Raw genomic sequence first — 27,505 nt, forward strand, 5'->3', positions numbered from 1 at the left:
TCTTCCCTCTCTGCCTTCCTTCCTTCTTCCCTTCCTTTCTTCCTTCCTTCCTTCTTCCCTCTCTGCCTTCCTTCCTTCCTTCCTTCCTTCCTTCCACTCTCCCTCCCTCCTTCTTCCCTTCCTTCCACTCTCCCTCCCTCCTTCCTTCCTTCCTTCCTTCCTTCCTTCTTCCCTCTCTGCCTTCCTTCCTTCCTTCCTTCTTCCCTCTCTCCCTTCCTTCCTTCCACTCTCCCTCCCTCCTTCTTCCCTTCCTTCCACTCTCCCTCCCTTTCTCCCTCCTTCCTTCCTTCCTTCCTTCTTTCCTTCCTTCCTTCCTTCCTTCCTTCCTTCCTTCCTTCCTTCCTTCCTTCCTTCCATGCCTCTCCAGCTTGGCAGAATTTTAGAGGTGACCAAGCAGTTGAAGGTTGTGCAGTCCAAAGCTGCAGTTCAGGACTTGATGTCCAGTTAAACCAGTTTGCCATAATGAGGAAAACAGTTGGCTACACAACTGAGGGGTTGTGCTTGGAAGCAAGATGGAGGGGGCAATGGTGTGTTTCCTTCACTGAATGCCCTGATTTCAGGATGTCGACGTATCCCCATGTTTCTGCACCTTTGGCAATAGGCATAGATGTGCTTCAGTTCATGTTAGCGATGATGATTAGTTATTATATTTTAGTCTCAGGAAGAACTTCTGCTTTGATTATCCATGCCATGTGTTTGGGTGTAGCTTTTTCCTTTTTTTTTTTTTTGCATACTCCAAGTCCTCTTCTGTTTCAACAGCCTTGTCTCATTTTATTAATGCAATTTGTAAGGTGGGTGCTCCGTTTTCTTTTGTGTGGGAAGAGAACTTTATCCTGCAAGCCCACCAGGGCACTTTTCTGTAGCTCATGAGCAACCTGAACCCAGCACAGGGAATGATTGCATCACTGTTGTATGCATGAAGATAGTCCTTCTGAACCTGTGCAATGAGCAAAATAACCATTAGGGCTTCACTGAGTGACTTCTCTGTTTTATGGCACATCTTATGCAAAGACTGTGACCATCTTTGGTCAACACCCACACCTCTGTGTCTCTATCACAGTGTAACTTAGTTCTTTTAGAGCTGGAGGTGTATTTCAGTGTGTAAAGATAGCAATTGGCTCAGAAAAACAAGGGGGGGGAGGAATGTGCTGGATTTACAGCTTGTGTCCTTAGCCCTGATCACCTTCCCCTCCCTTGGGGAAAGAATCTCTTTCAGGATCTTCTGGCTAATTTTCCCCTAGGGCTTTGTGAACACTGTTGTCTCCTTCCTCCCTTCTTCCTGTCTTGGGTCATACTGTATGTGAGGATGTCATCACTTCCCTTCCTTTCCTCCAGGGAAACCTCCTGTAGACTTTTTTTTCTCCACCCCCCCCACTAGGAATTGACAACTGCTCCTACATTCGTTTATCTTCACTCTCCACCTTTTCTCTACAGCCACTTTGTTTTGCAGCCTTTTTCCCCCTTTCTTTCCTCTTCAGCAATCTCTCTCTCCAACTTTGGGCCAGACTGGCAGCAGTACCCAAATAACTGAGGAGATGGGGGCTCCCCCCCCCTCGCTCTATTCTGCAACACCTATACAGTAGCCTGAAGCAATAGGACTGCTGTCTCAACATCTCTCTACAATAGCTCTGGCTGGCAGCCAGGTCAGCTCATCATCCTGCCCGACAGCGCAGCTGCACTTTCCGGCTAGAAACGAGCTTCTTCTCCTCTGTTCTGTCTCCATTTGTTGGACTCATGCCAGCCCAACAGCAGCCGTGCCAGGCCAATAAACAACACATGCCCCAGTCTCCATGATGGTGGCAGTTTCCCCCAACTCTTCAACATTGAACAGTACTCTTCTTCCTCCAGAGGGAACTTGGTGAAGACGGTTGGTAGCATTTATTCATAGTTTTGCATTGGTGAGAATTCCTGCCTCATCTCCTCTTGGGATTTCTCCCACTCTCTCTGAAGCCAGGGCACCACAATGTCTTCCATTCAGCCCCTTTCACGATGATCAAAAGAGCAGCTGCTTTCCTATATATGTCCCTCTCATAATTATATATATATATATATTTCTATATGCTGCAAATGCAGTCAGGGATGCTTGCTGGAAACCTGATTTGTTTGTTCCCCCAGCTTTTCTGTCCTCTTTCCCTATCCTCATCCTCTATCATCCCAGAGAGTAGACACTTGCACAACAGCCACAATAAGACACTTGCACAACAGCCACAATAAGAAGGCTGAGGCTGGTGTGCGGGTTGAAGTTTAATTTCTTAATTTCTTAAGATCTTACTACTAAGGATGAAGAGAGATGCTCGCAATGTTATTCCTCTTGGGTCAAAATCTCTTGTCTGCCTTTATCTACCGTGGTCCTCTGACTAGGCTGGATGGGATGTTATTTTGTTCTCCAACATATTTTGGACAACCACCAAATCCGGCTACTATAAACTATTAAACTGATAACTTCTGCAAGTCTGTGTTCCCTCCTGCCAAGGAAGAATTGTTTTTCTATGTAATTTGACCCACTGTACCTTTCATCCAAATACTTTCCTTGTGTCTCAAACACAGCATCAATTACATTTTTAGTCTAACATGCTGTTACATTTTGCTGGCATTATGTGTCCAGCTAGAGAAGCTCTGTGGCTGGCTTAAACAGTTGCAAGTCAGACTGGTTTGCACTTTATCCACAGTATTTAAATCTCTTTCTGCATACATAATGCTCAATTACTATGTACAAACAAAAAGGAAAAGAAAGGAAGGAAGGAAGGAAGGAAGGAAGGAAGGAAGGAAGGAAGGAAGGAAGGAAGGAAGGAAAGGAGGTAGGTAGGTTGGTCCTTAAACTGTTTCTTCCATCTTGTAGGCGTCGCATTGGACCACATATTTGTCTCTCTGGTTTTGGAAGTGGGTGCTGTCCTGGATGGATACCATCTCCAGGGAGTGGACAGTGCACGCTGCGTAAGTTTCTAGAACCTGTTGCAGAATCATTACATTATGTGCCCAGCACTATATTATTATTACTTTTAATCCTTATTAGCAAACTGATGTTCATTAATGTTTTGCTGCAAGGGTTATCATAATCTTAAGAGAGCACACAAGGGGTTCCAAAGGAAAGCAGACAGGAAGCAACAGCAACAGATAGCACTGCAACTGATATGAACAGTGACCAGAGCTGCCCTTTATGGGACAAGTAGGACCAACATCCCACCGTGCTATAGATGATTGCACTCCAGTAAAATACTCAGCACTGAAGCTCAGCTTATAGATGAGCTTTTAGGGCATTTTCTTCTTCCAACTGATCTGGGAACTCTAATTTTACACTAATTACTCTATGGATAGTCTTTTCTACTTTTGATGAAGTGTTGCTTACTTTAGAGCTAGAAAACTACAGTCCTCCAGGTATTGCTGAACTATACCAGCATCCCTTACCATAGCCATTCTGTCTGCAATTCTACACACACACACATACACACGTATATACAATTCTTGCCAAATCTAATGGATGTTTCCTTGGTCCTCCTCATAGCACTCTGTTCCTTTGGCTGTGGCAGCGGCTTCTGCATAGCTCCCAATGTCTGTGCCTGCCGAGACGGAAGGCAGGGTGTCACCTGTCAAGGTAAGCTGCACTTCCTGAAATACTATCAGGAGTACTGTTTACCGACAGGATGCATGATTCCTATGGAGGGTTTGCCTGGTACCATAAGATGACACCTTCGGTTTGTGGCTTTAGGATATATTTTAAAATCTGGGAGCCTTAAGAGAGATTCTATGGAGTGGATTGCAATTTTTTTTTATCATTCTATATCTTAGTTATACATCATTTTCCCATAATAACAAAACCAAAAACACCCTGTGATGCAGTTCCTCCCATCATTATAGCTCTATAAAGGGAGAACAAAGTGAAAGATGACAGAATTGAAAAACTGGGAAATGGGGAACAGTTTTCTGAGATAGGAAGAGATCGTCTGTACTACAAAATGACTGGGGAAAGTTCTGCTCTATATTTGTAGGAACATTTATACTGCTTGCTATGGTGTATGATTACCAAGGATACTGTGCTTTTTATATACCTCAGTATATATGGCTCATATGGCCTCTTGGACATTTTAGACAGGAGGGAAAAACTTGTACTTATCCAGATAGTATTAGGCTATAATCTTCATCAATCTTAGTTAAATGATTAATAATTGTGGACTTACTTTATTTTATTGGTTAATATTGTTATTATATCTTATTATAATAAAAGTTGTTATAACTTTTAACATCAGTGCATTTAAATCAAATTTAAAGATTTAAATAAAACTAAACTCATAACTGAAATCATGTAATTGATTCCACGATTATGGGAACCACAATTTATAAACTTGTGGATGGCCAGATATTCCTAGAGCCAGTGCTATAGTGATCCCAGCAAGGGATACAAATTCTTAGAATCAAATTTCCACCCTCTCCATTTTTAATGCTTAATGTCACTGATTCCGTTTCATTCATTCTTTAATATGACAATGTATGTAAATCATCCCTGGAAAGTTATAGACTATTTTGTATTTCCTTACCAGTGGGGAGTTTGTTATTCTTCGTGATTGAGTGATCAATTTGTTATGTCATCAAGTTGGTGTTGATTCTGGGATGTGTATTGTTTTGGTAATCTGTGTTAACAGTGTAACAGGCAAATAGTGTTTGATGTTTTCACTGAAAGCAGACCCAAGAACAGCTGAATGAAAATGATACTGGAGCTCTTGGACTTGGAGGTTTCTTCTTTCTGTGGGCTCTGCCAGTGCATCTTGCCTTTTCTATAAGATCTTTTCCAGGACTGCCAGTTCTGAGTTGCAGAACTCCAGAGGATCACAGGGTATCAGTAAAAGGATAACAGAAAATCCTCTTTGTGGGGTCCTTGGTGCTCTCTGAGTTGGTTGTTTTCTTGCAGACATTTCATTACCAAACTAGATAACATTGTCAATTAGTGCATCATCATCATCATCATCATCATCATCATCATCATCATCATCATCACTGATGGTGTTACATAGTTTGGTAATGAAATGTCTGCAAGAAAACAACCAAGCTCAGAGAGCACCAAGGACCCCATAGTTCAACCATGAGCTACAAATATTAACTTCTATCAAAATCCTCTTTGCTACCATTCTAGTCATTCCAGGTTTTGCAGCCCTATTTGCCACCACAATGTAAAAAAGAAGTTGAGACTCTAGAAAGAGTATAGAGAAGAGCAACAAAGATGATCAGGGGACTGGAGGCTAAAGCATACAAGGAACGGTTGCTGGAATTGGGTATGTCTAGTTTAATGAAGAGAAGGACGAGGGGAGACATGATAGCAGTGTTCCAATATCTCAGGGGCTGCCACAAAGAAGAGGGAGTCAAGCTATTCTCCAAAGCACCTGAAGGCAGGACAAGAAGCAACGGATGGAAACTAACCAAAGAGAGAAGCAACCTAGAACTAAGGAGAAACTTCCTGACAGTTAGAACAATTAACCAGTGGAACAACCTGCCTCCAGAAGCTGTGAATGCTCCAACACTGGAAGTTTTTAAGAAGAGACTGGACAGCTATGTGTCTGAAATGGTATAGGGTTTCCTGCCTGAGCAGGGGGTTGGACTAGATGACCTCCAAGGTCCTTCCACCACCACCACCACCACCACCACCACCACCACCACCACCATCATCATCATTAAAGATGCTAGGATAGACATTTCTGTTCATGCAGCAGTGAAATTGGGGATGCTTTCCTCTACCTTGTCCCTTCTCACAGCCCTTGCATTCTTATTACCTTACAGATTTCCCCCTAACTGAAACCTCTCTGTGCAACTATCCCATCTTGCTTTTTTACAGACCCGCCTGGAGCCTGTGGGGAGTATGGCTGTGATCTCACCTGCAATCATGGAGGCTGCCAGGAGGTGGCAAGAGTGTGCCCTCTGGGATTCTCTATGACTGAAACAACTAATGGTGTACGTTGTGTGGGTAAGCCAGAAAATGGGGTAACTCTCTCCCTGGGAGTAAGGAGAAATGGACCTTCAACACAGGGGTCATAGGGAGTTTTTACCCTTTTAGACTGAGCAAGTCATTGGTCTTTAGCTATAGCAAAATTGGTCAACATCTGACCATACAGCTATGGCTCCAGAACATCCCCAGATCCTGCTGCTGAAATCTGGTATGAGCAATCGTTTTCACTTTTTTGCCCCCAAATGAGAAACAAGTAATCAGAAAGTCCAAAATTTTCAGTCCTAGCCATTCTCTTAACATCATATGCCATATGGGTCTTACATACTTCAGAGCACTCCCTAAGGGGTGGGGGTTGGGAGCAAAGGAGAAGAAAAGAAAAGGGGTCACCCTTGTCCAAAAGATTACCTGCAACTTCATTAAAAGCTGGATCAATAATTGTAACACATGTTGGCTGGTCCAGCATTTCAATATCCTGAAATGTATTTTTGAGCATAAGGCTTGTGATTTGGGGGAAAGATAATTTTATCTGGGTTTGGCATTTGATCAGTGGCATGTTTATTTTGTTTACTACATTAAAAAAATATGCTACAAATCTTTTTCACTGAAACACTTACTCTTTACACAAATGCACAAATATATCAACAACTCAATGCTAAACCGGCCCTGACCAAAATAATAATATTGAGGCTGTGCTAAGGTGAAAAGGGGTCATGATAGGCTTCAGTGTTCTAAAATGATTCTGTATAAATCAAAAAGTAAAAGGAATCTATTCAAATCAAGCTCAACTGCTGATATCACAGACATGATGCTATGAAAGTGATTTGCACTGCCTTCTTCTGAAATGTGTTTCCAAGTTCTCAATCCCACCCACTACTCTGTTACACTTAGCCAACCTTCTGATCACTCAGTAGTGTCCTCCCTGGGCACTTTGACTTGTGTTATTATAGAGACTGGATGTCTGATTTCCACAGACTGCAGCACTAGTCAATCACTCATAGGTGACTTGTATGCATGACTTTAACCCTCTTTACAAAGAGCATCTTTTAATTCGTCTTTTAAATTATGGCTTTAGCACTCTTTGGGAAAAAAGCCCTAGCTCTATGTTTAATAAGCAGAACTAGAATTCTCTTTTTCTACATGGTGCAGAAGTTTGGTTTACACCAGATGATATCCTGCTGGCTGTAAATTGTTGGTTCTGTCCCATATGAATGCATAATCAGTTTTCCACTGATTCTGGAAAACTCCATTCACACTGGGGAAGGGATGGGGGAGAATATCTTTAAATGCATTGCTCTCATAAGAGACGTCTTATTCTTCAACTATGATCATTTAGCCCTGAAATTGTCTCCATTTTTGTCTTTTCGTGCAGCTGGTCTCTTCTGCCTTCATATTTGCTGACCCACAAAAATCTTTTTTCTGCAGATATTGATGAGTGCCTGAGTGGTTCCTGCGAGGGGCTTTGTGTGAACACAGAAGGGGGCTTTGTGTGTGAATGTGGCCCAGGGATGCAACTTGCGACTGACCGGCACAGTTGTCAAGGTGGGTCAAACTGGGTCTGTAAGAAGGAAGGTCTGGATGAGGTTTTTTATAAAAATTGCAGAAGGAACATTGGTAGGATGGATTGTCATGGGCCAATAGTGTTGACCATCTTGATCCCAGATACTGATGAGTGCCTAACAACACCTTGCCAGCAGCACTGCCAAAACAGTATCGGCAGCTATCAATGTTCCTGTCATCCTGGATTCTACCTTCATGGCAACCGACATTCATGTGTGGGTGAGTGATTCTGCTTTTGTTGGAGAGTTCAGCAGATACCTTTCTTCTAAAATGAATGGTTTACCCTAGCCTAAAAGCTCTGTGACAGCTATAGCTTCTTGGAAAACAAATTGGAACTGAATCATTTAAAGGATTTATTTCATTTCAGAAATGAGGTCCAGGCAGGTATGTTATCAACACTGCTTTAGTTTTTGGAAAACAGCCTATTTTGACTGAGACTCCAGGAGGCTGCAGTGTGGTTTGCTGCTGCAAATCAGAGTGACAACGGCTATTTGGGCTCCTAAAACTGCACATTTGAAAATGGGCTGATTAGTATCTTTGAGTTCTTTGTTCTTTTTAGTAAACCTAACAGCATCACATATCTAAATTTAGCAGAGATATTTTCCCAAATTGAGAAATGATTATGGAAAACTTTTCCTGTTCAATATTGTGGTGGTACAAGGTACCCCATGCAGACACTAAGCTGCATTCAGTATCAGACCTATGAGATTTCCCCTCATGCATATGAATTGCTTAAAGTGTCATCCCACAAGGTGCTTTCTTTGAACAGCAACAGGACTTTCTTGATTTTCCTTGAAGATGTTCAAGAAATTCTACTTGCTGCTTGAAAAAAGCACTTTTTGGGACAACCATGACCTGGATGACTGAGAACCTCCATAGATATTTTCCTTAAAGTGTTCTTATAAGAAAATATTAATAGCAAACTGACTTGGCTCCGAGTGGTGACAGGGGAAATAATCAGTCAAGAACCTGCAGCCAATTTGTTTCTATTCATTGACCATATGTCAGGAACAGTACAGCTAGCATGCTGACCTAATAGGAAAGGATATATAATCACTTGGGTGACATGGGCAGTATAGAAATTTGATAAAATAATAAACAAACAAATAATAAATAATAAAGTCACCCAGATGGGCTTATCAAAATAGTTATCAATGTCATGCTACAATTTCTACTGTGTTTGACTTGTCTGATTTTTCTTTTTTTTTTTTGCACTGTAGTAGGCCTGGAGTGTATAACTTCTGGTTTTGCTTTTGCTCTGGGTTAGTAAGCTACAAGTATTTGGCTGGGTGCCTGTTTTATTGTTTGCCTACTAATAAAATGATATTGTAATTTCAAAGTGCTTTTGGTTGCTTTAGAGTTTGCTTTCTCCTCTTATCCCTGGTCTTTTCCTTTGCTTTCCAAGCATTTGCACAAAAGCAGGTCTTCAATTCACATTCTCTCCTTTGATATCAACACAGACCCTTTCCCTCTCTCCCCACATTTATTGCACTTTTGTTGTTCTGTCTCTACGGTGATTAAAGCAAATGATACAATTCACTGTAAATCCAAAGAAGATTCACTTCCCATTCCTAAGGGATCAATCAGAATAGAGCTGGAAGGGACCTTGGAGGTCTTCTAGTCCAGCCCCGTGCTCAAACAGAGTGGACTAGAAATTAAGAAAAATAAAATTGAGAAAAATACAAGCGATTAAGAAAAATAATTAAGAAAAATAAAAGAGAGCCCACAGTTATTCACTATCTATATGCTAACTGTTGCATAGTTTGTGTATGTATGTGTGTGCATATATGTGTATGTGTATGTATACATATATTTATGTATATGTATACAATACAATTTATTTATTTATGTCACAATATCTCATGCTTTCTGGCCCTTTATGGCTAAGCAACAAGAATTTCTGCCCAGCTACAAGCTTGGGCTGACCTAGCTGTGCTGTAAGCCTCTAGCGCCCTGCGTCTGTCTGGTGCAGATGTGAATGAATGCCGCCGACTCAGTGAGAAGCGAACCTGCCAACATTCCTGCCACAATACATTGGGGAGTTTTATGTGCAGCTGTCATCCAGGCTACCGACTCAGTGTGGACAGATTGTCTTGTGAAGGTAAGGACTGCCATATAGCTCATCCTGCAAGAAAGCCTTTTTCATCCTTTGCATTGCATCAATTATTTGTTTATGGTTGTACAAACTGATCAACTAAAAAGGTCCTGAGACAATGGGAATATGTACGTGATCAGTGGGAGAACAGGGATATGCTGGTAAATGTGGAAATCCGATCCACATGTTTAGTAAGCCAAAATGACACAGCCCAGCAAAGACTGACTTGCTGCTATAAACTGCCCAGAATGGTGGTTCCATTTGTTCTTCTGGACAATCTCAGCCAGCATGTTGTTTCCCCTTCCTTGCTCATCTCATCTATATTGGTAAATGTCTTGTTGAGTTTCATCAATGACAGTGCTTTTGCCAAATGTATTGTTCCAATGGAACAGAACTATGACAACTATCAATCAAAATCCCTCCCCTTTCTTCTTCTTGCTGACAACCCCGTCTTAGTTATGCCTGCTGGTTCTTGGCCAACTCAAAAAACCAAGATCAATTCAAAGAGGTTCTCAGTCTGTTGGATTAAGTGAGCATGTGGAACTCACCCGATCGGATTTCTGGGGCAGGAATATATTTCTCTAAAGTAACTGACAAATAGACTGACAGGAAGGAATAGCCAGGTTTTTTTTAATGTGCTTTTAAAAGATCTGTAAAATAACTGGCAACAGTTTTTAACAGTGTATTTTGTCATGTAGAGTTTGGTATGCAATCACCCTTGGTACATATTACATTGATAATCATTTCCAAGAAACACTTTATACAAATTTATCTGACCTCGTTTGTTACATAATTTTCCCTGAAGCGCAATTTTGTAATACACATTTTTCACTCTATGCACTTTATATTTTTTAATAAAAATAAACCTTTCTGTTTGCATCTTTTAGAAACATGTCTTTTTTTCCCTGAGTGTCTCTTAAATGATATTTTTATGTGAACTTTTTAGCAGATAAACAGAAATGAGTAATCTCTACTCAAAATTCTACCTGCTCCATAAGTAGTTTGTTTTGACAGATGCTCCCTATTTTTTTCAAAATGGGGTTTTGTTTACTCTAGAAATACAGAATTTATGAATCCGTTGGGTTCCATTAACAAGGCTTTTCAAAAGCCTCTGTTTTTGTAATCAGATAAGACTGAAGTCAAAAGCTGGGTAAAAGGCACAACTGAGAGTGCAGTGTAAAAGCTCTTATTCATGGAAATATCTTCCCAATAGTGACTTGGAAGCTGTGCGTTTTGGGCAGGATGGGAGGGAAGGTGGGGAGGATTTCTGAATATAATTGGCCATTTCTGTAATGGAATATGTGAATGACCTTGGGGAATAAAGGGAAGAGATGCTGCCTAGAAACAATCAGACAAGAGAGGGAGGAGCCCCCATTGGATTAACAGTTCCAGAGGAAGAAACTTAGGAAGGATCTGTCCTAATTGTTCGGGCAGTTAAAAGTGGTGGCAGGAAGTCTGTGCTTCAGAATTGCAAGATTCTGTTAATGTAGCCTTACAACAAAGTAGAATTAGTTTATCCGGTTATGTTTCCTATTTGGTTTACCTGTGAGGGCTGACAGTTTCTCTCTTTGTGTGTGTTTGTGTCTCTCTCTCTCTTCCCTGTTCCTTCCTCCTGCCTCACAGGTTTTTCAAAGTCCAGCCTGGCCCCTTCTTCCATTTTGCAGTCTCTTCAGCAGCCACAGACTCTGCTACGCCTTTCTCCAGAATCTATAGGACCTGTGTTGCCCCCCAGGGGTTCTCCAGCACTTGCTCCCTCCAGTGTACCTGGAACCCCATCTCCTTTCCTGCTCCTTCCCATTCTCTCTGTGCTTCCACCCGCATCTTCCCCCACTTCCTCATCTCCTCCCCACAGCTCATCTTTTGGCACCTCCTTCTCACCCAGAACAGCCAGGCCTTCTCTACCAGTAAGTCCTCTGTCACCACTGCTACCAAAGAAGGTTAGCCCATCTCTTCCCCCAAGCCCTTTGACTCCCTCAATTCCCACCCTGCCATCTGCCTGCTGGCATGGAGGGGTTCTTCATGAAGATAACAGCTACTGGATAGAGCCACCATGTCTGAATTGCTCCTGTGAGGTATGTGGCATATTTTAAGTTCTTATCTTACTCTCCAACTTCAAGTATTATGTCGGTACTGCCTGTATTGTCTTATTTCAGGGTGGACAAGTGTTTTGTCGAGCTGTGACGTGTGAAGTTTCCTGCTCTCACCCAATTCCCCCAGCCCAAGGAGAGTGCTGTCCTACTTGCACAGGTGAGAGAAATACCCACTAGATCAAGGCTCTATATCAGAGGTCTTCAAACTTGGCCCTTTTATGACTTGTGGACTTCAACTCCCAGAATTCCTCAGCCAGCGTGCCTGGCTGAGGAATTCTGGGAGTTGAAGTCCACAAGTCATAAAAGGGCCAGGTTTGAAGACCCCTGCTCTATATGCTTGTGTCATATTGGATCATGTGGGTCTTCCCTTGTTCTAGCCGTGGAGGATTTTCATCATATACCCCTTTCCCCCTCAATTGATCAGAAGCAGTTCCTGATTTCTGGAACTTGGCTTGATAAGCCCCCATTCCTTTTTGCTTCCTGGGAATTATATAATGTGGTTCTAAGTTTCTTGAATTATCATACTTCATGGATCATCTCATTCACTAGGGCATCTGAAAGTTGGACACAAGATAGATGCATCTTTATTCAGACAGGTGCCATGTGTTGTGCAACCTATCATTTTATGTAAAATGTAAATGCTCATGTGAATCAAGCTTGGCTTCTAGTACTGAGCTAGGCAACATTCTGTGTATAGTTAATAAATTATAGGATAGTTTTGAAGGTTTTTTTAAAGATGACTTTTAATTGAAAGCTAAAAAAAATTGCCATTGTCCCACCAATTTTAAAATTAAAAAGTTGAATTGGTTAAAATCTCATGAGGTTTTCAGGTCTTAAAAGATTTCAGTAATATCATCTATTGATTCTAGTATTGTTTGAACTTTGTAAGATTTGGCAATTTCATTCACTTTTAATGTAGTGAATTTATTTATTAATTAGATTGACATCCCATCTTTTCTTCAGGAGCTCAAGGCAGCATACATAGCTTTCCCTTCATTTGCTTTTTACACACACACACACACACACACACACACACACACACACACACACACACACACACGTCCTATGAGGCAAGTTGAGCTGAGAGAGTAATTGGCCCAAAGACACTATTGAATTTCTATGGCTAAGGGTGAACTGAGCTGAACTAAATCCAAGCACAATGTTACTCTAGCTCTCAAACATTATGGACATCATTTGGAGTATCACAGGTCTATCCTGGTACCCACAGACATTCCTTAACCTAGACTTACTTTAAAAAAAATAGCTCTAAAGTCTTCAAAAAAGAAATGGATACAGCAGATGGAGCAATGTTTCCCAACTTGGTGGCCTTCTTTAAGACTATTGGGCCTAATAGGAACGTATAGTGTAATATATATGGAGGTTTGCATGTTGGACGTAACTGAAATAGAGCTTTTAATTGTGTTCAACAGCCAAGAGGTACCTTGAATTATCTGTGACTTGCGAATGGTGATATTGTTACAAGTGTTTTCTTCTATGGAATATTGGAGAGCATCTAGCAAGTTTTTGAAAACATCTACATGCTTCCCAGTTAAGAGAAAGGTGTAATGGGGCCTATTTACCTTAGTTCTTGTCCCTTCAGAGAAGCATCTTCTCATTCCTGTTTCCTACAGGCTGTTTCTATTATGGGATGTCCAGAGTTGAAGGGGACGTATTCTCTCTCTCTGAGGAGAACTGCACAGTCTGTGTCTGCCTGGTGAGCCTCAGGGAGTTGGGGCTGGTATTTCTTTGAGGACATATAAATTAATACTTGCTAACACTGGTATCTTTAGATGGAAATAAAGCTTCAAGTAATGACTGTTGCTTTTGCTAGGAGCCATCTAACAACATTGTACTGAAACTTGTAAATGTTTTGAAGGGCATCTGTTTTTTTTTACCAATAGCCCAGAAAGTAGGGTTGAATTAAGAGATGGAATTCCTCCTCCTCCTCCTCCTCCTCCTCCTCCTCCTCCTCCTCCATCATTTTACTTTAGTACAAATTATTATCCAATTTAACATGAAGTTTTAGGCCCACATGATTTTAACTGGTTAATGTAGCCATATCTTGGGTCACCAATTTTCAACTATTTGTCAAAAATGCCAAGTTTCAAAAACAAAAATACAGAAAGAAGGGAGAACAATACTAGAGTGGAAGACAAAATATTTTTCAGCTTCTATCAAACTTGCATTTTCATGTTGCTTTCATGCCACCGAAACTCCTTTTCTGAACCTGGCTGTTCAGAGGCACATGCAAGGAGGGTTCCCTCTGATTTTAAACCTGGGCAAGGATCCCACAGGCAGGAGCAGGATATAGTGTGTTACTATCCTTCTCCCATAGCCCTTACAAACCCCTCACTACAAGCTGTACTCTCTTCCTTTTCAGCCTTCATTGTTAGCACTCTTATCCACATAACCACTGGGATGCCTGTCTCCAGTGGTTGAAGTCTGCTATCCAGGAAGAGTGCATAGAATTGATTGGGTGAGCAGAGTTTTTCCAAGGGGTAATTTTGTAGGTGAGATGCACTGAGACTCATTACCAGCCACATCGTGGCTAGGAGCAATACTAATCCTACTGTTAGGAGTAGGTGTCACGAAAGGAGAGCATATTCCCCAGAGTTAAGTTAATCAGTATTTTAATTATTGCCAAAGAGAAGCTCATAGGATGTCTCTGTCCCAAAGCCAAAAATAGTGTTGGTGGTCTTGGTACTAAACACTTGACTCAGAGCATGTACTGCTTATCTGAGGTGGCAAAATGCACTGAGATGTTCCAGAGTGAGGAGCATTTGGAATCTAATGGAAACAATGGGTGTGAGCATTTGGGAGGAGAAGGATTATGTTCATGATAAACTATTCATTCTTTGTCACAGTTTTTCTCATGTTGTTGCCTAGAAATTATAGTGGCTGAAATCTAAATTCTCCTGATGCCACAAGTTTATGGAAGACATTCAAAAATATAATTCAGATGTGATATTAGGCTGAAACTACATTGCAGAAAATGAAAAATCAACCAATCTGCACTACAATGTTTGTTTTTCATTCTAGGCAGGCAACATTTCCTGTATTTCTCCAGAATGTACACCCAGTCCATGTCCCAGTTCTGTTCAGACAGACTGTTGTCCCTGCCAGCCAGGTAGATCTCGATTACTTAATCCTTGCCATAAAAACATCTTGTTTTTTAGACACAGAGTAAAACAAGAAGGGTAGAAATGATGGGAAGTCATTCTTTGAAAGACCTCATCTAAACAAATAGAATATCCTATGAGTAGGTGATGCTAGAATTCACAGTATAAAGTGGAATAAATTTACATAATAAGAGCTATGGGCACAAGAACATAAAAGCTATAAATTTGTAAATGTGATGCCTTAGATTAATTGGCCTTTTATCTGGTCACCAATCTTTCTGCTATGAATGTTGCTTTCTTCTGTAGCAGAATGTCATTTCCGTGGGCAAATATACACAGAAGGGTCCGAGTTCAACCCAGATGGTGATAACTGTACCACTTGTGTGTGCAGAGTATGTATTTTATCTACCTTTACTCATCTACCTTTCTTTTTATTGAACTTTGTTATAATATAAAATACATAGAAACAAAGATAAGGGAATGGGGAAGGAAAAGGAAAGGGGAAGAAACAAACAGGTGGAAACTAAGCAAGGAGAGAAGCAACCTAGAACTAAGGAGAAACTTCCTGACAGTTAGAACAATTAACCAGTGGAACAACCTGCCTCCAGAAGCGGTGAATGCTCCAACACTGGAAGTTTTAAGAAGAGACTGGACAGCCATTTGTCCGAAATGGTATAGGGTTTCCTGCCTGAGCAGGGGATTGGACTAGATGACCTCCAAGATCCCTTCCAACTTTACTACTACTATTATTATTATTATTATTATTATTATTATTATTATTATTATTATTATTATTATTATTATTAAAAGCAGTGACTTCCAACCTTTTTCAGGGCAGTAAAATATGAACTAGAGATGGAACCTCATTTTTTTACTTCACATAGCCATTTCTATAACTATAATTTAATCATCAAAAGCCAAGATCAAAGTTTCATTTTTTGTGTGTTTTGAGTATAAAGTTCAGAAGCAGTTTCAAGTAGAAATAAAACTGTATACATTATTTTATTTTATTAAAAAAGTTAATTTTGCCATCTCTGCCAGCTCCATCAGTTTTTCCATTCATTCTTCCGTTGCAGGAATTGATGTATCTTTGTGCATATAAAATTCTCACTCAAGTCAATGTATATAAGAACAAAGTTCCATTTTTCCCCCCAAAGCTCTTTGTCTAATAGTCCTAAAAGGAAAAATTCTGGCTTCCATTTTGTATTTGTTTTAAGAATCTTCTGAATTCAGAATCTTCTAAATAAAATATAAATCTGGCCTCAATATTTCTTTCTTTATCACAAGTTAACCAAAGATGATAAAAAGTATCTTCTTTACAATTACATTTCCAACAATATTTGAGACATCTCTATACATCTTTTACAGTTTCTCAGATGTACCTTTACTTATCTCAGAGGGTTTTCCAATTAACTTTTTTCACTTAGTACACAGTCGCTCTTGATTTCTTTCTCTTACGTACACACAAATGCACACTGTTATAGTGTTACATTTTTCTTTCTCCCAATGAAAAGCGTGTGATGAGATATAAACATTGGCAGCAGCTTAAGACTGTGCTTACATCATTTTACCTAAGAAACCATGCATCTCAATTATTTAGAAGGATGACTTCGATCTTTTATTTCTGGTTTTCTTGAACTTTTGTAACTTTTCTTATCTGTTAAAAGAGAAACATTTTTTCTGCTTCACTGCAGAAACTTGAAACTATTACATAAGTTCTATTGGTATTCCAGAACTATATGTCAACTGTGAAATTGGCTAAATTAGGCCTCTGAAGGGAAAGCTTATTAATAGCCCTCGAATGCTCTGCGGCAAAGAAGGGGCCAGACAGAAAATGTTGAAGCATTTTTTTAAAAAGCACTGACAAATTAAAAATGCGAAAACAAACAAATAAACAAATACAGTCAAACTCAATTTAAAAACATATAACATGTAAAATCACATGGAACAACTCCAAGGGCATATTTCTGGAGCTTTTTTTTTATCCTTTTTCTAAACATGGAGCTATTTGGGCTAAAATACTATCATGTGGGAATGCGTTCTACAAATAATATCCCTTCTGCCTAACTGAAGAAGCCCTGAAGCTACTAAAATGATGGTACCCAAATAAGACAAATAGATCAATGGAACCCTGTTCCATCCAGCGCTTGCCAACAGTAGATCACTTACTAGGGTGACTATGGAATTCTTAGTTGTATATACTAGTTGGAAGCCCAGTTGAAACAGATCCAGAAAACCACTAGAGAAACTTTGCATCGCTTGAGAGATTTCCCTAATTTAATTTAATTTTCTGTTAAAAAGAAATTGTGGACGCCTGTCTTGATGACTTCCTCTGTATTCTTTTCATTAATAATGGTACCTGGTCTTCCTTCAGCAAGGTGAAGTGGAGTGCTCCTTCATTCCATGCCCCACCCCGGGATGTCCCCATGAGGACTGGCTGTTGGCTCCAGGACAGTGCTGCTTCACCTGCCGGAAGACTGCACTCATGACAGGTGAGATCCTTGCAGTCAGCATGCGAGAACACGTGCATCTATGATGTGAAGGTTCTTGGAAATAGTAATAGAGTATCATTAAATATCTTTGGGGGAATTGTGTATTAATGTATATTAGTAGATTTATGGGGAATCTAACACTTAAAGATTACTTAACTACTGAGCTACTGGAATATTACAGGTTGTCTTCAACCTACGGCCACAATTGAGCCCAAAATTTATGTTGCTAAGTGAGAAATTTGTTAAGTGAGTTTTGCCCCATTTTATGACTTTTCTTGCCACATTTATAAAGTAAATCACTGCAGTTGTTAAATTAGTAACACGGTTGTTAAGTGAATCTGGTTTACCCATTGACTTCCCCTGTCAGAAGGTCGCAAAAGGTGATCACATGAATCCAGGACATTACAACCGTCATAAATATGAATCAGTTGTCAAACATCCGAATGTAAATCACATGACCATGGGGATGCTGCAATGGTTATAAGTGTGAAAAATGGTCATAACTCACTTTTTCAGTGCTGTTGTAACTTGGAACAGTCACTAAGCGAACTGTTGTAAGTTGAGGACTACTGCATTTAATTAATATACATTAAGATGTTAATGTAATGTTAAACTATATGCCAAAGTTTTGGAATTTGATTCTTTATTGTGGTTGCATCAAGTGTTGAGGGTGCCAAACAAAATAATTATACAGTATGAAGAAACTGGAAAAGTGATATTATTCAAGATGCCAAAAAATGGTTGTCAGAAATGTGCATCTATCTGCTTTGGAAAAATCAAAGGATGCAGCAGTAAGTTTTCATTATGGGAAAGATTTTGTGATATCTTACAATAATGTTTTCTATTGTTTATATTGCAGTAGTGAATTCACTGGTGAACCAGTGACTGTTGATAAATATAATATATAAGATACATATTTTTCCAGCTTAGTTTCATTTAGTTTACATTTTTAATTTTTAAGCTTTTTGTAAGATTAAAGTTTGTATTGTAAAAAATAAAGATATTAAATTAAAAAAAATTAGTCCATAAGACCAAAAGGCAGATTGGCCTGGCACTTTTTCGCTAGCTTGCTGAAAGGTGATTAAAACACAGGATAATTTTCAAACATCTAATATAAGTTTTCTTTATCTGGTTAGTTTTCACAATGCAAACTTTATCCCTATCCTTATGATCCAAAATTGCTTCAACAAGAGCTTCCTATTCTTTCTCTCGTTCTCCTCCCTTAAGGATACAGTAACATCATCAACATCCACACCCAAGCATTCAATACTTATACAAAAGGATAAGATACACACAGCAAGCAAGTATCAATGCACATGCAAATATAAAGTCAAGATAAAATTAGTAGATCATATAATCTTGGCTTCTGATCTCCCTAAGTGAAACATTCTTTGGAATCAGTCATTCAGAGGTGGCCCTGCTGTTGGCACTGTCCTTACCTCAGGAAGGATCCTTTATAGCTTTGGCCCAGCCAGAGCCAGTATAAATGAAGGCAAGTAGAAAAAACATTTGAATCACAATCCCTAGAAGCCTCTCTAGGAGTTGTAGCAATTTTTTTTACAGTGCATTACTTTCTTCAGTGAGATTCTTTATGGTTAAGACACATGGAACACATCAGACCAAATATCAAACTAGCTATCCATGCAGGTCTTGATTCTCTCTCTTACAACCATGGACATATTGATGTAAATTGCTGATAATACTTCTCCTAGCAAGCATGCTGGCAAGAGAGAGCCTTTTATTTTTTCTGAGATGTTTCTTTTCATTGTGTCTCTTTTCTGGACAGGTTGCTTTATAGATGATAATGGAATTGAATTTCCAGTAGGACAGCTCTGGTCACCGGGTGATCCCTGTGAGTTATGCATCTGCCAGGTGAATGACAACCTGCTCTACTTCACTTAGTTTCAATCTTCCAGTCTCCTATCGCATATTATTATTATTATTATTATTATTATTATTATTATTATTATTATTATTATTATTATTATTATTATTATTATTATTATTATTATTATTATTATTATTATTATAGAATAATAACTTTATTGTCACTTTGAATGTACACTAATTGGCATACATTAAAATGAAATTTTGTTGCATACAGCTTTCAAAGGGTCACCACCTCCGATATACACTACATAAATATGACAAAAATAAATAAATAAATACAGAATTATGCATATACCCACATATATTATATGACACAGAGAAACAAAAGTCTAGTTCTGGTTATGTATACATGTACACAGCGAGAAACATGAATCTTGTGAGTTTACCAGACGGATGGGATAGGGAACAAAGCTATTACAGAATCGGGTAGTCCTGCTAGAAATACTTCAAAACCTCCTCTCAGAGGGGAGCAACAGAAACAGACTGTGAAGTGGATGTGTGCGGGTCTCTAACAATGCTTTGAGCTCTAAGCACGTAGCACTTATAAGCAGCATCCTGAAAACCAGGGAGCGAGCATCCTATGATCTTCTCGGCTGTCCTTACCACTCTCTGTATGGACCTTCTAATATGAGGCACTGCTGCCACCAGACCAGACAGTGATTTAGTTTGTTAAAATGCTCTCAATTGTGCCTCTGTAAAAAGTGGCCAGGACAGAAGGAGAAAGATGTGCTCTCCGCATCCGATGCAGGAAATGCAGATGCTGGTTTGCAGGCTTCACTAAGGATGACGTGTGGAGAGACCAATTATTATATCATCCTCATCCTCATCCTCATATTTTTATTTTGAGCAGAGTCAAATATTTGTATTAAATGCAGTCCTCCAGTATCTAGTTGGATAAAAAAGTATGCTTGCGTATATTGTGCTGCCTTCTTTGACAATCCATAGTCTGCTTCAATAATGAGGCTGCCATTTTACTGTTTGAATGCTGGACAAGTTAAGGAAAGTGAAAGGAAACCACGTGGCTTAATTTCTCCTCATACCAAGTGCTGCCTGTCAGTGAGGAAAACGACTACCATTGACTACTGACACATCAGCAATTCATAATAGACATTGGTCTATTGCTCTTTCAGAAAGAGCATTTCAAAAATCAGCCTGAGGCAGACAAATATTAGCTATGCATTACATGAGCAGATCCACTAGCCATCAGGGATTTGTTTTTTTCCTGCAGTCTAAACCAAAATGGCCAGGGGAGACAGTGCCCATTGTCTGCAAGCAATGTTGACTCCAGTGTATATGGCACCCCTTGGCTACACTGAATGATGGCATCACCTCCTACCAATGTGAAATTTTGCATTTTTAGAATTATACAGAAGGAGGGGTAGCACTTGTACTCTCTATGCTTTGACACCTTTGGCCAGATAGAATGGTGCATATTCACATTATAAATCAATAGAACCACACTTAACAGTCTTGCATTTCCTTTCTTGTCATTGTTTCTTCACTGCTTGCAATCTCCTGGTTCAATAGTAATTTCTCAGTTTCCCCAGCATTCCAGATGCTACCTGCTCATTTGCTAGGATGTCCCCATAGGCCTCATTGGGTAGAAGTGATGACACCTTCTCTGTTATTGCACTGATGCCTGGAACTGGGCATCTCTGGGCTAATCCTAATTGCAGAGTGCAGGCAGAGCACTAGTGAGGCTCTAGGATATGAATGCTAAGATTGTAATCAATTCTCCCAAGATGATACCATCCAACGCTCACCTTATTTGGGTGTAAAATAACAGAAGACTTCTAGAACCTTTTGAAGGCAACTAATAGAAGATTGATACTTCTGTTGGGGAGTGGAGGCAATGGAGAGCCTGTCTGTCCAAAACAGACCAGCATTTTGTGCTGTGGGTTTCTGTGAAGTTCTTTTCTGTTACAGGCAGATGGTTCAGTGAGCTGTAAGAGGACAGATTGTTTGGAGATGTGTCCTCATCCAATCCAAATCCCTGGACAATGCTGTCCAGATTGTTCAGCAGGTAAAATTCCATCTTTTTAGAAAGCTGTTTTTTTCTTAGGGGTGTTCCTAGAACATCCATATTGTACAACATAAATATAGCTGTTTTGAAAAACAATGCGTACATAATCTTTAACATTTTTATACCAACATTGTACAGAAAATTAAGACAATCAAAAAAGACTGCCCAGAGTCACTGAGCTTCAAGTGGCACGTACATTTAATAAATAAATAAAAGATCAAATACCATTTAATTCTGCTTCTTGCCTCTGCCTTTTGCTTTTAAAGTAGACAGAATATTGTTCTGTTCATGTATAAATGTGAAAAACCTATCTCAAATGAACATTCCTGCTTTTAAAAAAATGTATCCTGGTACTCATTATGAGAAGACAATATGTATAGGCAAAGTCATTGTAAGCCGAGCAAATAATTTCCAAAACTATTACTTTTTGTGGTAGTTGTTTTTTTCAATACTTAACAGTAGCAGATGCTGTTTACATTACACTTGAGTACTTTCAGATGAACATTTCCTAAAGTTTCATCACAAGGCATTGTGCAGTTATTTTGTCCACCAACCTCAAACAAGCATCCATCCATATGATGTCTACCTGCCTTATGCTTTCTTGAAGGTTTTTATACAGGCCATCTGGCTCAAGTAGACCAAGTAAATATGTTTTTCCCTTTCACAACAAAAGGTTGTACCTATGCAGGGAAGATCTTCTATAACAATGAAACCTTCCCCTCTGTCTTGGACCCGTGTCTAAGTTGCATTTGTTTGGTAAGTCCTCTGCTTCTCTTACCCCAGCTGAAAAAATGCTAAAACCCTGGTAATTGTGAGCGAGCAAGAGTCTCTGTGAGTAGTAGGTGGCTATATACATTTTCGAAAGAAAAGAAAAGAAAGAAAGAAAGAAAGAAAGAAAGAAAGAAAGAAAGAAAGAAACTGTTAATAACCTTCTTTGGGCTAAGAGTCCACTTCCCAAGAGGGAATCAAAATGGTATATCCACTCCACTCTCCCTTAACCTTTCAGAGAGATACAGATGTAATTTATGTCATGCTTATATGCATGGGGTTTTGCATGACTTCATGTAAAAACATCCCAGGATATCCCAAGAGAGTAGGGACATAGAAAATTGGATATGACTAAAAAGGGGAAGAATTAACCCTCTGACATTTCTTACTGAAATAATAGGACTTGAGTCAGTTCAAGGGAAAAGTCACAAGAAAGAATAATTTGAAAATTGCTCATAATGTTCCATTTGCCCTTTTCTTCTATATTTAACACACCTCGCTTGACGCTTAGAAAACAAATCTATTTGCTATTTTTGAAATACATTCTTCTGTAATACTACAAGAAGTATATCCCTGACTACAACTATTACTAAGGAATGCGCTATTCTGGGGGGCGGAGGAAGAACTAGAAATAAGGAAAAAGGGAGGGGAGGAAACCTAAACAAAAATGTGTTAGGAGATGAAGATTTTAAATTGTAGTATAATAATATTGCTTTGCCATTAATATAGGTTCTTCCTGTGTGTATGTGCGTGTGTGTGTGCTTGCGCATGCGTCTGCATGTGTGTGTACATGTACAACTCTATGCATGTCTGTGTATGGATCTTATAGCTGGGCTCTGTAGCCTGTTCTCCTGTGGACTGTGTCGTATCCTGTACATATCCTTTCCATCCAGAGGGCGAGTGCTGTCCAATTTGTTATGGTAAGCATCACAGCAATGTAACTTTTCTAAAAGACTATTCCAAATGGAACCTATATTCTGTACTACTAACTGCATTTTTTGCTATTGCTTTTCAAGAGAATTTGCATCTTGATTTGCATTTGAAGCACAATTATTTATAGTTATTTTGCTATTAAGATGGAATTAAAGAAAAATGTTGGAGAAAATAAATAATAATAAAATAACCTTAGTTTAGCCTTGCGGCATCCTGCTTCTCCCAATGTACATAGGAACTGAATATGTTGCAGGAGAAAATTTAGTTGAAATGCCACTTCCTTATTGAAAAGGAAGCAATAAAAAGAGCAGAAGCTGAAGGGAGGGAATTGCTAGTAAAAGGCACTAAAAAGCCAGAATAATGCTTTGAAGTCAATTTTAGTTGGAATAGTGCGGGAACTGAAATTTTTAGCCAGCCCAGAAGTAAGCAATGCTATAAATCAAGCTTGGAAAAAATCTTATTAAAAAAGTGAGCAATCAAAGGACTGCAACTTTTTTAAAAAACATGCATTGTTCTCTTACAAATCTGTAAGAGAAACAGTTTTATTTTTGTATACTGTGTTCTGTTCTGTGTACTGATGAAAAGTTTGCATAACTTGTGTGTTTCATATTTTCATGCAGTGTAATTTGTTTAAAACAGTGTGCCTGCATTTGACATTTATTTATGTAGAAACTAAACAGTCGTCTGTATAGTTGGTAAGAATATATGCATGGTCTTTATTGCTTAGATGAGACTAAAAATTAAAATGTTAGAGAAGTTTGTTAGTAACTGATTTGATTCTTAAATATTCAGCTTGATATCTGATGGGTTGTTTACCTCTCTTGCTGTAGGAATTCTCATCTATACAATCATTTGTGCAATAGTCAGCAATTGGGATGTTCCAGTAATCTTGAGTAATATTTAGTATTACAGAAAGTAACTTCTGAATTTTTATATGACACTATATTATAATCTGGTCATGTTGCCTCATAAGCAGGTCTGTGGATAGTATGTTCACGGTTGAAATTGTATTTCTTATGCATTTTTCCCCCATAGACTGCAATTACAAGGGAAGAAAAGTAATCAATGGACACAACTTTGTTCCCGAAGATGAACCCTGTGTTTATTGTACCTGCCAGGTGAGATGTGAAGGTTTTGAAGTAAGAGAGACTCTGTTCTAATGCCCTCCATTTCTTTACACTCTTTCTTGTTGTTTCTTTTGAAATCTTAAATAGGCCTCAGCTGAGATGTGGTTGATGACTCCACTGACAGTATTATAGGTCAACCGTTTCTTCTTTGAGTCCTTATAAACTCTTGCTTGTGCCACCAGTTACCTTGACTCCTGTCAGCCTCTTTCTTGATTGCGTCTGGATTTTTCCATCTGTTTGTGTGTGTGTGTGTGTGTGTGTGTGTGTCTTCTCTCATAACTTTTGCTTTTCCATTATGTATCCAATATAATTGCTTTAATTTCTGTTGAATAGTCTGTAGGGTAGGCAGCAGAAACTGCAGAGTCTCTAAACAAACATTTATTCATAGTAAACACACCAAATAACTTAATTAATCTATAGTAGATAAATATAGTATAGTATAGGCCAAAAGAAAAGAAGCAAAAGAAATCTGATCAGTAGCAGTTGAAATCCCACTAAGCAACAGCCATAACTCCTCCTGGCCTAAAAACAACAGAGGCCCTGTATTCAAGCAATATAATTGTAACTCTTCCCACAATACACAAGAGCTTCATTATTAGTGCTTCCAGTGATCAGTTTGGTATTGCTTCTCCCAGTATTACAATCCATTATATTCTCATCAATTTTCTCCAGCATGATATCTCAAGAGCATAATTTCTTCAGCCTTGTTGAGGATCCAGGTTTCACAGCCATTTACAACAAAGAGAACATACTGTATTCAAGCTCTAAATTTAATTCTTCCCTTACATATTTTTGTGTAGCTTCCAACTATGCCATGCAATACTAGTATAGTATAGTATGGTATGGTATGGTATGGTATGGTATGGTATGGTATGGTATGGTATGGTATGGTATAGTATAGTATAGTATAGTATAGTATAGTATAGTATAGTATAGTATAGTATAGTATAGTATAGTATAGTATAGTATAGTATAGTATAGTATAGTATAGTACAGTAATCCTAGTAAAATAGAACATTCCTAGGAGAGAAGGACATCTAAAGGCAATGGATTCACCTGCTACAATCAGTGATTTCGCGCTGGGTTTGAACACCTCTTTTATTTTCTCTCCCTTCAGCTTGGGGAGGTGAGCTGTGAGAAGAAGACTTGTCCAAAGACTTGTACAGAGCACTTTGGTCCTATAACTCATTGCTGCCCAGACTGCCAAAATAATGAAGTTATGGGTAAGTATTTTTTTTTTGTCACATCTGTCTAAGGCAGGGGTAGGCAACCTTGGCTCTTTTATGACTCGTGGACTTCAACTCCCAGAATTCCTGAGCCAGCTTGGCTCAGGAATTCTGGGAGTTGAAGTCCACGAGTCATAAAAGAGCCAAGGTTGCCTATCCCTGGTCTAAGGAATCTATTGCTCTTTGTTCCATCCTCTCAGGTCTACAACAAGGATGCAACAATTTGGAGCACAGCAAAAAAATATGTGATATTATATTACTTCTTTTAAGGAAATATATAAATATCCTATGCAGTTTACAGAAGCTGCATTAAGTCTGCTGTGCAAAGTTAAATTGTCTGGGATGGCAGTGGAGGTCAGAACAGAGGAGGTATTATATTTGTGATTATAGGGTATTTGAGACTCTTTGGGGAAATCTGACGAACAAATTCTAAAAAAGTCTGCCTTCCATCTTCTGACAGTCACTGGTGTGCAAGCACTTTTCTATTCTGATGTTCTGTAATGAGGTTTCTTAACATATTCAAAGCTGCAGAACATGTTACAACGTACTTTCTAGGTTCCCCAATTATGCTCTGTTCAAGCTGTATGAAATAATCCTTTGTTCATGAGTGATTACATCTACTTTTGTGATCCAGCAGGAAGGGGAAGTGTTTGCACATGTTTGTGTATGCTCATGCACAGCTAAATTCACTATGGATTGAGATTTGTACAGCCTAGAATCCAAGTAATACATTTGTCACAGTGCTTCAGAGCAATGAATATTCAATCTAGTTTGCTTTTTTCACATCAGATGATTTGGCTTCCCTGGAGAATAGACTAGCCAGTCCTGTCTTGGAAGATGGAGCAGCAGAGACACCTTTGCAAAATCTTCAAAGAGGTCCCATAGCCCTGGTGTCTGATAGCTCTACCCCTAACATTGCCTCACTTACTCCAGAAGATCATCTTGAAGCAAGTAATACAAATGATCAGAAGACTGTGCTTACGAACCCAATTGCACTAGGGAATGTTGGATTCCACCAAAACAGACCAGGAGAGACCACTAGGTTGCATGTCAATGAACCACCAAGTATCATCCCTCCTTCTTGGCTAGGCCACTCAGCAATTCCTCAAATAAAACCGGAGTCCATTGTACCATTTCTAAATAATCCAGAGAGCTTTGGGGATCCTCCTAGCAAATCAGCTGGGTCCTCCATGACTCATTCCAGCCTGTCTTCTCTTTATTTAAGAACAAGCAGAACCACTGTGTCTCCCCCTGCTGCTCATATCTCTGTTCCATCCACTCCAGCTAATCTCAAAAAATCTATAACGGCCTTATTTCAGCGTTCAAACATTCATAACCTTCTTTTGCAACCTCTGGCTGAAACATTTTCTTCTTCAGCCAGTTCTAATCTAGATTCTTTTCAAGAGCTTCCTAGTAGCCCAACCCACAGAACACATTTTTCTTTGCGCCAGCTAAATGTAGGGAACAACTCTAAATTAACCTCTAGTGATGAGAATAGCCTCACTGATATATCTCCATAGATTGGAGATTATTTTGAATAAGAGGAACATAACCACTTTAATCTCATAAAAACAAGAGCATCTGCCTATATGGTTGCTGTTTGCTAGATTTCCCACTACGTATTCATGGCAATAATCACTTTCTGGCTTCTTAGAAAGCAGGTCCTCACTTCAGTTCTTGATTGCATTGAAGTTCTTACTTAACTAATACCTCATTGGATTTAGAAGACAATAGAAAAATGGCTTTTATTTGCAAAATCTGTATAAACATTCCAGTAAAGCATAAAGATTTCAGAATGGAAGCATGACAAGTAGTAGAATCATAGGCTAATTCAACCTCCTGTTTTGCATGTTGTGTGGCTGGCCTAATGCCAGCAAGGGAAGCAACAATTTGTGCCAGAAGTCACATAATAAATTTTCTCACACTTTGTCTAATATAGACATTCTGTTGCTGCTTACTGTCTTATATGGACATTTCAGGACTGATTATACATATTGAAGAAATGTGGTTAGCTTTCCATGAAGTCAGAAATGAACTAAACATTGTTTTACAGACAATGTACTGCATACTGGTATGTACAACACTGCGCTGCATACTGGTATGTACAACATTATTTTAATAGTGGAAAATTTCCACTTCCTTGTTCTGGTGTATATAGAATTCTGCAATTCAGATTATAATATGAAATATATTTTATGAACACTAAAATCATAGCATCATACCTAAAGGTAAATGTATTTTTCTATGTCATAG

At 39.1% G+C, this 27,505-nt stretch overlaps 1 protein-coding gene across 1 annotated transcript; it reads left to right on the forward strand.

Annotated features, from left to right (window-relative positions):
- Positions 1 to 561: 561 nt before the first annotated feature.
- On the forward strand, positions 562 to 26,772 carry VWCE (von Willebrand factor C and EGF domains). The gene is made up of 20 exons (XM_029285193.1): positions 562 to 623; positions 2,840 to 2,934; positions 3,503 to 3,592; positions 5,822 to 5,950; positions 7,355 to 7,471; positions 7,592 to 7,708; positions 9,432 to 9,590; positions 11,208 to 11,656; positions 11,738 to 11,831; positions 13,306 to 13,388; positions 14,714 to 14,801; positions 15,100 to 15,185; positions 17,168 to 17,285; positions 19,072 to 19,157; positions 21,102 to 21,198; positions 21,872 to 21,954; positions 22,796 to 22,886; positions 23,935 to 24,017; positions 25,144 to 25,249; positions 26,042 to 26,772. Exons 1-20 carry the CDS (start codon positions 562 to 564, stop codon positions 26,770 to 26,772), a joined length of 2,964 nt encoding a protein of 987 aa, XP_029141026.1.
- The last annotated feature ends 733 nt before the right edge of the window (positions 26,773 to 27,505 follow it).

Source organism: Protobothrops mucrosquamatus, unplaced genomic scaffold, assembly GCF_001527695.2.
Source record: "Protobothrops mucrosquamatus isolate PMUCROS unplaced genomic scaffold, P.Mucros_1.0 scaffold1399, whole genome shotgun sequence".
NCBI classification, from domain to species: domain Eukaryota; kingdom Metazoa; phylum Chordata; class Lepidosauria; order Squamata; family Viperidae; genus Protobothrops; species Protobothrops mucrosquamatus.

Bases quoted from the DNA above. Each gene is read 5' to 3' on its own strand.
- VWCE (XM_029285193.1), top strand. From the start codon at position 562: ATGTCGACGTATCCCCATGTTTCTGCACCTTTGGCAATAGGCATAGAT. The intron at 3,593-5,821 runs GTAAGCTGCACT...GCTTTTTTACAG, and splicing joins GCAGGGTGTCACCTGTCAAG to ACCCGCCTGGAGCCTGTGGG. The intron at 19,158-21,101 runs GTGAATGACAAC...TTTCTGTTACAG, and splicing joins GTGAGTTATGCATCTGCCAG to GCAGATGGTTCAGTGAGCTG.